Source organism: Sceloporus undulatus, chromosome 1 (genome assembly GCF_019175285.1).
Source record: "Sceloporus undulatus isolate JIND9_A2432 ecotype Alabama chromosome 1, SceUnd_v1.1, whole genome shotgun sequence".
Taxonomy (NCBI): domain Eukaryota; kingdom Metazoa; phylum Chordata; class Lepidosauria; order Squamata; family Phrynosomatidae; genus Sceloporus; species Sceloporus undulatus.
In genome coordinates this window covers 116424061-116436743 of record NC_056522.1, presented here as the reverse complement: position 1 = coordinate 116436743, position 12683 = coordinate 116424061, and the positions used below count along the sequence as shown (strand labels likewise).

The following is a 12683-nucleotide window of genomic DNA, read 5'->3' as shown; positions in this document are numbered from 1 at the left end:
TAATAATAATAATAATAATAATAATAATAATAATAATAATAATAATAATAATAATAGAGTTTATTTATATCTTCCCACCTCTCCCAATTGGATTGAGGAGGGATCACAGCAGAGTTTAAAAAATACAATTAAAACATTACAATATTATTACCACACAGGAAAACCACAGTTAAAAACATAATATCAACAATCATGGAGTCAGATGCTCTCATTCCATACAGAAACAGTCTTTAAATCATAGAAGGTCAGGTGGGTATGTACTCTGTCTTAACCGCCTTCCTGAAAGTTTTCAGGGATGTAGCAAGGCGGATCTCCTCTGGGAGTCCATTCCATAGTCTGGGGAAAGCTATACTAAATGCTTTTTGGGAAGTAGAAGCATATTTTGATGCTGGTAACTCTAAAAATTTCTTCCCATTTGTTCTAAGAGTGTGGGGCGGATTGTATAGGGAGATGCGTTCCTGTAAGTAACTCGGGTCCAAGCCATGTAAGGCTTTAAAGGTAATAACCAACACCTTGTATTGTGCCCAGAAGCTAACTGGAAGCCAGTGTAGATCTTTCAGAATAGGTGTTACGTGGTCAAATCTCGAGAATCCGGTGACCAACCTGGCTGCTGCATTTTGCATTAATTGGAGCTTCCAAACTTGATACAAGGGTAGCCCCATGTAGTGAGCACTGCAGAAATCAAGATGAGAGATTACCAGAGCATGTACTACAGCTTCAAGGTCCTTTCGGTTGAGGTAGGGTTGCAGTTGGCATATCAACTGAAGTTGATACCAAGATAAACCCTGTCTGAGATTAGGTTCTGATTAATAATCCTGGGTTCTTGAAAGCTCGCCCTGGCTGGGGTGGCTACAAAAATTCCCCATGCAATAAGAGAGCTTGTCACATGGGTTTCCTTCTAAGTGGTTGCTGGACTGCAGCCAACATGAGGCAAAGTCTTTCATGGCATCTCTCTTTACCTAAAGCTTTATATAAATATCAAGACAAAATGGGAAAGTTGATACATTTTATGAGTGTCTGGCTTTCTTTTTCCCCCTTCTTGTTGAAAGAGCTCCAAAGCTTATACTCTTAGCCTCTAACAACAAGGAGTGATTCAACAGAATGTATCGGCTTACAAGTTACAAAGCTGTACTGTATAACACTTAGGTTAAGAAGCGAGGCTGACAAAGCTTAGGCTGCCGATTGCAATAGAACTTAAGCATGACACTTAAGTATCTGTTGGGCTGTAACTTCATTAAGCTACTAAGCACCAGCACATTCCCTGCTGGGTAACATTTAACAGCAGCACAGAAATCCACACACCCCCATAAAGGACTTTGATATCAGCACCCTTCCTGTCACAACCTAGAAAGCCATTTTTAAAAAGTAATTTATTCCCATTTATCATTATACTATTTAAGAAGTAATCTGTTGCCTTTCCTCATTACAATGTGCTATATATATATATATATAGTGGCTTATTACATATTTAATTGTTATGTTTGCTAATATTTAATTTCTTTTTTAAAAAGATTTTTTTAATAAAGGAATAGCATTCCAGGGAGGAGACAATTCATCAAAATGCCTCCAAATTTCCTTTTTAATGTCCCTGTGGAAAGTAACTTTCTAAGCTACTTATCCCACCAGAAAAGTAGCTTTGGCTTGAATCCTATGTTACTACAATACACTCCCTGGATTCAGTGTGATTTGCCTGATTCTTGACTGACAAGTTAACATTTGATTCAATGGTTCTACTCTAGTTAAGACTAGGCAATAGGATTTAGGCATGTGTTCTAACTTTGTACATTACTTTTAGCATATCATTTTGTTACACCCTCTTTTTTAAAAAAATAACATTAAAGGGGATTTTTATCACTTGTAATATTTTGTTTCCATACCCTTCAACACAGATAAAAAGTGGGCCACATTTGGCCAAGCAACTTCAGAATGTGCTCAAAAAGCAAAAGTAAGTAATACGGAAGAACACACAAGCTAGGAGAAGTTGCAGCAGCTATTGTCTGAGTCTACTGGGAAGGTCAAGAATCCACCCCCTCCTCTCTTTCTCTGCTGAATTAATTAAATGCAAATTACAGTTGCAGTTTGAACTCAGTTTGTAAGCCAAGGGAATCATTCAGACATGAATATGCAAATAATCTCACTCACACATTCTGGGTTTGTTAGTAACAGTATTGAAACACATATATATGCATCTATGCAAGTTTGGGTGCTTGCATGTGCCAGCACTTGAATAAAGATGGCATCAACAATGCAAATGTATTTGAAATATGTTCAAGGCATGCAGAGTTTTAGCCCAGTTTATCCTGGGTCTATCCACATTGGTTATTCACATTGCCAATGATGCAAATCTTTTTTTATAACCCGAGAAAAACTCTGATATCGATTATACCAGGTTAAGTGGTTTTATTGGCAGCCCCCCCCCCCCAAAAAAAACCTTAATTGGATGCATACAAAATGCATCTGAACAGCAAAGATTCAACCCAAATTATTTTCACCATCTGAATAACCCCAAGGACAAAGGGGGGAAGTGGGAAGAGGAAAGAGAAATGGGGGCATTTTTAAAGCAGCTGAAAAAGTGGGCTAACAGAAGATTAACTGAGACTGCTTCTGCAAAATCTGAACAGTTGGAGGGTATGGGTTCCATGCTCAACATCCAACGGAGGACAACACCTGACTTTAGGTAGTGTCTGGTGTTTAACTAATATACCATATGTCAAGCTTTTCCCGCAGCCTGACAAGATGTCTGTGCAAAGAGAGACCTTTTCCAAGTCTCCCTTGCTAGAAAGAAACTTCTGCAGCACTAGGCATTTGTAGCTTCCCTCTTGATTTGTGTCCCAGACACAAGGGTGATCACAGATGCAGCCTACATTGTACTGAGAACATATGCATGCTTTTAAATCACTTTTATCTTGCTTTTACTAATGTAACCCTGAAATGTAAAGTGTGTTCTTTCTGCATTCACTGTTATAGGCAGAACAGATGGTGAAAGGCTTAGATTAAAGTAATACAGCATGACCATTAAAATAACCTCTGCTGGTGGTGAGTCCATACCAGTTTGGAAGCCACTTTTAGAATAAAAGGGCTATTTCCCCCTTTTCTTTTCAACGTTGGCAAAGTCTGCTGGTATGAAATCCAGTATATTACATATATTACTTATACAGTCCTTTTAATCAACGTGGGATGTGCCTAAATTAAGGAAACAGCATGCCAAATAGCTGTAGATCATGGGTGGGAGCATCTGAGAGCAGTTTTCCAGATGTTCATGGACTACAAATGCAGCAGCCCCAACCAGAGTACCTTGTGGTGAGGCACGCTGGGAGTTTCAGTCTTTCTGAGCCAAGAAGAAATGGGACCTTGGTGTTCATTACATGGGAATATAACAATATCCCATTGACATTCATAGGCAATGGTGGTTATCTCAATGAATAAGTTTTCAGTTCTGTAATTTCAAATGGAGTTCCAAACACTGGATTATACTCAATTCTACAAGAGTGCTAAAAGTGAATTATTGAAAGAAACTTTAAAGTTTGAACCAAATCCTATATGTTTTCATTACTGAAAGAGTACTGTTCACTATGTGATCATTATAATGAAATAGCAGCCCCAGATTATCAAGATGATTATATGTCAGTGTTTTTACTAATACTTCTGCATAGCACAGCATAGGAAATGTTTCTTTATTTCTTTATTCATTATTTTTAAATCAATAAGAAAAAATAGGATTGATGTCAATATAGTACCCCTTTATTCAATATGTAAATGCAAACAAAAAAATAACAGAACCACCAGGTCAAATTACTAATCTTTGATGAGATATTTTTGATGCAGATACAGATAACTGTAATGAGTTGATATCTAGGGAAGACACAAGATGTTCAAAATAAGGGAACTGAAAAACTACAATGAACTGCACACTGGATACAGAGAAATGACATCATAATATTGTTGTTGTTTTGTTATTTTTTGGAGTATTTTTATTTTCATGGAAATGTGATGTTTATATTTGTGTTTATTGTTTGTTGAATTAGTATAAAATAAAATAAAAATAATTTCAAAATAAAATATTTGGGGAGATTCAGAATGACTATGGCTCAAAAACACCTTCACTAGGATGTATAGTTGCCCCTCCTAACTCATGGATCTGGGAGCCGTGTCCTTGAATATCTGCGGGAGGGTGACCTCTACTATTTCTAATGGCATTTTAATTCAACTAAGACATCAGAAATGTTCAGTTTTAATCCTTGGGGCTTTTTTTACATTTGCATTTATTTGAGGCACTTAGGAGAAGTTTTTGACATCTATAAGTTTCCTAATGGAGTGAGGGGCTGTTCACAAGAAAATGCTTGTGTTTGTGCTTTCCAAATGAGACAGGACTGTAGCTCCCACAGTCCTTAGCCAGCAGAGCAAAGATGGGTGATTATGGGATTTGTAGTCTAACAACATCTGAAAAGCCACACTTTTCCCACCTTAGTCTAAGGAAGGGTGGGGAAAATGCAATTCATGGGCCACATGCGATCCTAAGAGCATTTTGAAAGGACCTCTTCCCCGAAATTGCCATCCCCATATCCCCTAAGATGACTTCTTGTTTTTTAAAAGGCTTTGGCTAATCTTAAAGCAGCCCACAGAGAGTCATAAATCTGGCAAACCTGCCCCCCATGACCCCCAGGAGGTACAGGAAACTTATTGATGTTAAAATTTTGTGGTTATGGGGACTCAGGTTCAATGGCTTAGGGTGGCCTTTCAAGACCTCTATCCCCTGGCAATTGCCCATCATTGAAATAAGGGAAGCTCCGGTACCTACAAAGAAAAACTAAATGTGGTTATATTAACACAGAATACAGCTGGAACATACATATCTCACCAAAGGGGAAAGATGTGCATGTTTTTCTTTTAATGTTAAGCATGTTATGCATGTTAAACTTTTATAGAAAGTGCTCTCGTGGGGTGGAATAGTCCTTTGTTCATTCTCAAACCATTCTGCTCTAAATTATTAAGCCATCCTATCCTAGACGGTCTGGCGTTAATATGTGTATTTCAAATATTTTATTAAAAAAAATACAAGGATAAATAAGAGGTGGAAGCAATCATCCTACCTGTGGATATGGCGATGTCCTAGATTTTGACTTTGTGCTTGCAAGGCGTGATTTGCTTCCTTTTCTATTGTCAGTTATAGTTGGAGTTGTGTTTGCATATGGAAATGATGGCTTTGTGGCCGAAACCTGATCCAGTGAAAGCTGTAGTCCTTTGTACTCTGTATCCCTGGATTAAAGATAAAAAATAAAGTATATTTAATACCATCCCGAAAAACCAGGTCTAAACCTTTATCAGGTACATGTGTCTCTCTCTGGATTACAGAAATAAAGAAAGGGAGAATAAAACAAGAGACTACGAAAGTACATCTAAAGTAGAATGTTCTTTCTCAGTGTCTGGACTCATGTTGGTTCAACACACTGGCACTTGCACTGTTTCCAGAGTCACTCAGTAGCACTATATTTTCTTCACAGTGATTGTGTCTGCAGCCCTTTTTCTACTTCCCCCATTGCCTACACCACACTTATGCTGACATCTTATTCCTACCACTATCTATAAGGAGCAGCTAAAACAATTTTACATGCATATTAGCTGTCCTCAGCAGGAACCCGTATTGTTAGCCCAGATCCAGGGGTGGAGAACCTACAGCCCTCCAGTTGTTCTGGACAACAATTCCCATAATCTTTTACCATTGGCTACACAGACTATAGCTTCTAGGAACTGATCCAAAACATCTGGAAGGCCAAATGTTCCCCATTTCTGGGTTAGATTTTACAAAGAGTCCTCCATCTGTTCAATGAACATTGTTCCAAGGGCACCTTTTTGGTTTCTCTGTCTCTTTGTTCTTTTCCAAGCTGAAACCAAGTGTAAAAAACATAAATAATTGAAATCTTCATTTAGATTGAATTCTCTCAGACCATTTTTACTTACTACAATATGTGTAGGTCTTAGGCCACACATCTAGATAGGAGCACACACTGAGTCACACCAGGATGAAGTTTAGATCATGCATGTACTCAGAAAACCGAATGAGATGGTAACTAAATGATGAGATGGCACTGAGCCTATTCTATCCATATGAAAAGACCTTGGAAGACACTTTCCATATTTCTAGAGCTTTTTCAAAATCACAAGTCATCACCTAGTGAAACATGTTTCTGTTTCCAGCCTAAAAGCAATTGCACAGCAACTCATAAAACTGTAGCTACAAGAGCAATGACGGTTTTCTCCAAAACAGTGCAGAAATGGCAGCTGTCTTTGGCTAATCTTCTCCCTCAGCTCCTGGTCTAGCTCAGAAAGTCATTGTGCCAGAAATGTACTGAATTATTAAGCTATAAGAAATGGTAAGACAGTAATTGTTGTTGATCCTTCTCAAGAATAATAAAAGTTGCCTGCAATCTATCTCATACAACCTTACTTGATAGTCAGCTACACTGAACGCGTGGATGAGAATGTCTGTGTACACTTTATGCAAGCATAAAAGTCTTCATATTTTGAATGATAATAAATGACAGTGGTTCTCAAACTTTTTGCCCTTGTGCTCCCTTTACATCTATATGCAGATGCCATGCCCCCCATGCAACTTAGTATATAAATACAAATATTTTGTTTGTTTAATACTGTACATATATTTTCATTCACACATTCATGTATTTTCATATTTTAACATTGTATAATGACATAGTATTGTTTAAATTAAATAGTTTTATTTAAGTAAATTCAAGTAAAGATGTCGATTTAATTTTATTATTTATTTGTTTTTTGTTTTTTTTTTCATTTTTATGCTGCCTTTCTCCCAGAAAGGGAGCCAAGGTGACTCACACAATACAAACCCTTTAAAAACTTCACAACAAACTAAGTGTTGTTTTCTGGCATGCAGAGATTAATGGAGAGCCATTCGTGGAAATACAGCATGGTGTTTGAGTTTGAGTGTTGGACTAAGGAGTTTATCACATGTGCTTTTCAACCTGATCCAGGCATGGGATGGGATCAGTATGGAACAGGGAGAAACAGGTTTTATCACACACAAAATTGCTGCTGTGCTTCTGCCCTACCATTATCTGTCCCCCAGCCATGCTTCTCCCGGAGATTTTGCTACCACAAAATCAGCTGGCAAAGCACGGCCGAGGGACAGGTGATGGTCGGGCAGCAGTACAGCAGCAATTTTGTGTGCAATAAAACCCATATTCCCCCATTCCAGCCTGATCCCATTGTGTGCCCGGATCAGGCTGAAAAGTACATTGAATAAACTCCTAAGACTCTGGTAGATCAGGGTTCAAATCCTCACTCAGCCATATAAACCCAATGGGTGACCCTGGGCTGGTCACACTCTCTCAGCTTCAGAGGAAGGCAGTGGCAAACCATATCTCAACAAATCTTGCCAAGAAAACTCCATAATAGAGTCGACATATGGTTGCCATAAATCAGAAACAACCTATGGTTCAAAACAACAACAGGTTCATGACAGCTCTTCCTCTCTGCATACAAAATGGCTTGCCATATAGCTCAGAAATGGCCCATTGTCTTGATGAAAGCATGCTGGCCCCTGAGTTACCTTACAGCAGAAGTATAGAAAATTAACATGGCATTCCTTATATCAGCAAGGGTATTTATCAATATAGGAAATGCACAAAACTTTTTTTTAATGCCAATTAAAACCTCATCAGGAGTGTTACCCAGAGGTTGATACTACTGAGAGCAAACTAGAAAAGGTAAGTGGGGCTTTAATTTATTCATTATATTTATTTCATTTTTATGTCACCTTTCTCCCAGAAGGAAAAAATGAAATCCACAAATCCTCTTCTTCCAACGTTCCTCGCTTCAGTCTATTTGCTGCTATCCTGTAGCTCTCCTTATGTTTTTAAAAACAGTAGCAATGAGGCAAAGTTTCAGAAGGCTGAAAAATCTAACGTGAATACTAGGAGGAAGGAGGAGAGAGACTGACACTGACCCTGTGTCTATCTGTCCATGAGGCAACATATGAAGGAGGACGTGGGACATGGCATCCAAGGCTTTTGACTGAGAAGAGGAAGGTACATGCATAGTTTTGCAGGCCAAGCACCTTGGCAAGCAGGTGGGTGGGAGAGGGAAAAAAGAGGAAAGTGAGGGAAAAAAGGGAGGCAGAGGGCAGTGCTTTGCCTCTTACACCTTCAACTCGAGCAGCCTCCTTAGGCAGATGGGAACTCCTACTCTGGTTACTACCTTGAGCAGAGAGAGCAAAAAGCCTTTCAAGGTACAAATGTTGTACTCCTCTTTTTCTCACCCTTCAACTCTCCAGCTTTTGCTGCTTGGCCACCACCACAATGCCAGAAGCAATAGCCACTTAGAGACATTGCTCCATGACCTTACCTCACATGCCAAGTCTGGCGAGTAAGAGGGGAGAGAAAAGTTTGTTGTTGTTGTTAACTGCCCTTGAGTTGAACCCAACTCATGGTGACCCTGTGTATGAAACTTCTCTAAGACCCCCTGCTCTGCTCAGGTCTTGCAAATTCAGACTCTTGATCTTCCTGACTGAGTATATCCATCTGGCATGTGGTCTTCCTCTCTACTACCTTCTAACTTTCCTAGAGGTGGCCCTTATACTGGGGTTTAAGGAGACAGCAAAAGCAGAGTAAGTGGCAGGGTAGCTAAAGATGAATGGCGGGGGGGAGAATGTCCCAGGCTAAGCTACAGGACAGAGAAACACAAGGCATGGAGAAGAGCATTGCCAGCTAGCCAAACTTCCTGCCTTCTGGCCAGGACAGAACAACTGCCTTCTCACATATGGAAATCATTTTGGTGTCACCCTTTCTGATCACTTAGCCCAGTGCAATTTGCACCCACTACACTTCTATCATGGTGCTAATGGCAGAAACTGATTCAACAGCACCCTCAATTCATCTTCTCCATCAGTCATCCTCATTAACTGATTTATTGAAGCATACTGCTTCTTGTATTTAAAACAATACATACAGTCTACATCTTGACTAGTATCAACTGATAGCTCCACTTTCTGTGAATTTGTCCAGATCCTTTTAAAACTATCCAAGGGGCTGTACAGATTGCTCATAAGGGGCGATGGGACGCCACCCCTTTCCTGGCTGGATCAGGCCCATGGCAACCTCACTCCATGGCCCCGATCCAGCCTTTGGAGGGTGCAAAAAGGAGCCACAAAAAGGTGTCATAGCCACTGCAGCGTGGCTGTATGGTGTCCCTTCGACACTGTGTCATCTGGACACAGCACCAGAGGTGCGCCATGGTACTGCATACCATCTGGAGTGGCACGCAGCATCATGGTGACCTGGGAGCAGAGTCAGGGCATGTGTCGTCAGGACACTGCACCCTGACTCCACCCACAGGCCAGCCTTTCAAGCTGGTCTGTATAGGGTCCAAGTTGACAACAACCATTATATCATGTGACACTAAATTCCACAGTTTAGCTCTGTACTGTGAGAAGAAGGACTTCCCTTTTTCTGTCTTGAAACTCCTACCTTTCAGTTTCATCAGATTACCCTGATTTTAGAATTTATGGGATTATCTGCCTCCTAAACATGAGGCATAATTTTACACTTCCCTTTCAGGTCTCTCCCTACTCACCCATCTCTAACCTAAACAGCCTCCAGCACTGTAACCTGATTGTCTTGGTTGCTCTCTTCTGAACCTTTTCCAGCTCCATACCATAGTATACTTTTGTTACTTGTGGTTATCATGGGCCCATTCACACTACACAATTATAGTACTATATTTCACTTTAACTGCCATGACAACAGGCAAAGGAACCCTGGGGTTTTCAGTTTAGGAAGGGGGATTTAAAATTCTCAGACAGAGAGCTCCTTGAATGCCTCACAAAATACATACATGTGTGTGTGTGTGTGTGTGTGTATACACATTCATTCCCAGAATTCCATGGAACCATGGCAGTTAAGTGGAAAAACAGTGCTATCATTGTATAGTATGAATGAGACCCACAACTGTATACGGTATTCAAGTGCAGTCACACCATAGATTTGAATAGAAGCAAGATGGTATTGGCAGTTTTATTTTCCATTCATTTTCTAATTTTGGCCAACATGGAATTTGCAGTTTTCCAAAGCTCCTATTTATGTAGGGCCAAGCTGGGTCAACTGAGATATGGAAGTAATATTCCACTAACCTTCTCCTTGAAAGAAGCAATGAGTAATTTTAACAATTTTCTTCCTGCTGCAAGAAAGTCTTCAAAAACTATGCAATTTTCAAAGCCTAGTTGCAATTCAAGCATATTCTGTGCAAAAATTGTACATGATTGTTTTGTGTTGAAACAGCATTTTCTGTGCAGGAAATAGCATTTTCTGTGCAGGAAATAGTATTTCCTGCATTGAAAATAATACCGCTATGCAGGAATAGTACTTCCTTTGCACAAAAAGCTTCCAAAACAGAAAACAATGTTTTCTATGCAAATCCAAACATGTGTGAATATTGTGCAGAATAAATCCCCAATTACAGCATCTCCTGTGCAGAAAACATTTTCTGCACATGAAATTATATTCCTGGATAGAAATATTATTTTCTGCACTGTAAATGCTATTTTCTGACTAAACAACCATGTGCAAATTTTGTGCTAAATAATTCCCAAACTGTAAAGATTTTCAGTGTGGAGTCGAAGGCTTTTACAGCTCAACATACAGATTAACATGCAAATCACTTCCTCTCAACCAAGAGTCACACAGTGTGTGTGTGTGTGTGTGTGTGTGTGTGTGTATCTACACACACACACACACACACACACCCCACTCCCTTCCATGCCAGCATTCTCTGAAGATGCCAGCCACAGAGGCTGGTGAAATGTCAGGAATAAACCCTTCCAGAACACAGCCACATAGCCCAAAACCCCACAAAAACTGTAAAGATTTCCGTTTGTCCAAGATTCTTCTTATCGGTTTTCTCAACACTCAAAAAACATGTATTTCAACCATTTTTTGTTTTGTTTTTGGAATATTTTTGAATATTATTTCCATCCCTAGCACTACCTAGCACAATCCCAGCTCAGTTTCAGCCAGCTCAGATCCCACTACTATTTGTGTGAAGCTGGGGGTTCTCAATTTAATTTATTTTGCCCCAATGCGCATTATTTTACTTTTAGTTATGGAGAAATCTTATTTGTCATTCCAATGTACATCCCCTCCATTTGGTGAGATCTTTTTATTGCTCTTTGCAATCTGTTTTTGTTCTCACTGTCTTACATAATTTAATGTCATTAGCATACTTAGTCACCTCATCCTTAACTCCAGGACATTTATAAATAAGTTAAAATGTACTGCTCCTAATATCCAGTACTGTGTAATTTAGGAATGAAAAGAACATTTGTCATTTGTACCCAGTTCAAAAAATAAAAAGCAAAACAGGTTTCTCAATAGTCATGAAAGCCTGTTGAGAAGAAGAATAGATGAATGAAAATCTTGCACAATTTTCTCCTAGCATTCAAATGTTGTGAATTATTATATGTAGAAAAAATATTTCAGAGTTTTGCACACACACACAAATCCTGTTATCTGTGAAGAAAATACTGTTTCCTATACAGGAAGCATTTTTTTCTAAGAGGAAAGCAGCTTTTTCTGTGTAAGCCCCCCATTGTGTTTTTCTTCACAGAATAATTGCTCCATTTCAGGATGGTCAAATATGACAAGACTACTGTGGGAGAGTGGTTTGAGCATTGGACTACAACTCTGGAGATCAGTGTTCAGTTCCCAGCTTGGCCATGGAAACCCACTGGGTGACTTTGGGCAAGTCATAAATTCAGAGCCCCAGAAAATCCTGTGAAAAGACAGCTTCTCCTTAAGATCACCATAAGCGACAAACAACTTGAAGATACACAACAAAAACTATGGGGGGGTACTCATTTCACCCCATAGCAGGAAGAAAACTTCCATGATGATTTCTCCTTCATGACAGAACAAAATGCTCAAAATTTATGTCCTGAGCATGAGTGCATGCCAAAAGCCCAATCTTGAACCCCATGAAAGATGTCACACCAAGACAAATGCCTCACTTTCTCCAAAGGTTATCACCATGATTGCCCAGAACCACAAAGGCATCTGGTCTGTGATTTTCACATGCTGAGCAGCTATGATGTTTCCTCTGTGAGGAAAAAAAAAGTCTGTTCTGTGTTTTGTGGGATACCTTCTCACATAAAGCATTCTTTAGATACAGAGATGAACACATTGAAACCTCCCCCCCCCCATTTCAGTATGGATCATTTTTTCTTTAAAATAACAATTATTAAACAAAGCAAAAACACACTTGATCCATGGGGTAGAAAATGCAATCATCAAAATTGCATCCTGTACCTCTGTTAGGAAAGGGCTAGGTGATGGATTCGTAACAAGCTGCAAGTGAACTCAGGAAAAACAAATCTTAAAATTACTAAAATGTTGAACTTAGCTCCAGCTTTTGCTCTAATCTTTCTGCAGCCTTCCTAGTATGGGACTGTACACATTTAATCCACAGCTGATAAATGAATTTTTCTGACAAAGGAGTTATTCATCGCACAACTTTGATCATACAGTGAGTGGGGAGATCTTTGCCCACCATAAACTGGAGACACAGCAATAAGCCATGAGCTGTGGTACATTGCAGAGTATTGTGTTAAACCAAACATCCTGCAGGAAAGTAACAGGTCTAGTTTATGCCATACAATGTAA

General features: G+C 39.4%; 1 protein-coding gene across 1 annotated transcript in view; it reads right to left on the bottom strand.

Annotated features, from left to right (window-relative positions):
* SIM1 (SIM bHLH transcription factor 1) overlaps positions 1-12683 on the bottom strand; it is a 103931-nt gene that overhangs the window by 12073 nt on the left and 79175 nt on the right. The window contains exon 9 of the mRNA XM_042446232.1: positions 5091-5256. Coding sequence (XP_042302166.1) covers positions 5091-5256 — 166 coding nt within the window. The remainder of the gene's footprint in view (positions 1-5090; positions 5257-12683) is intronic.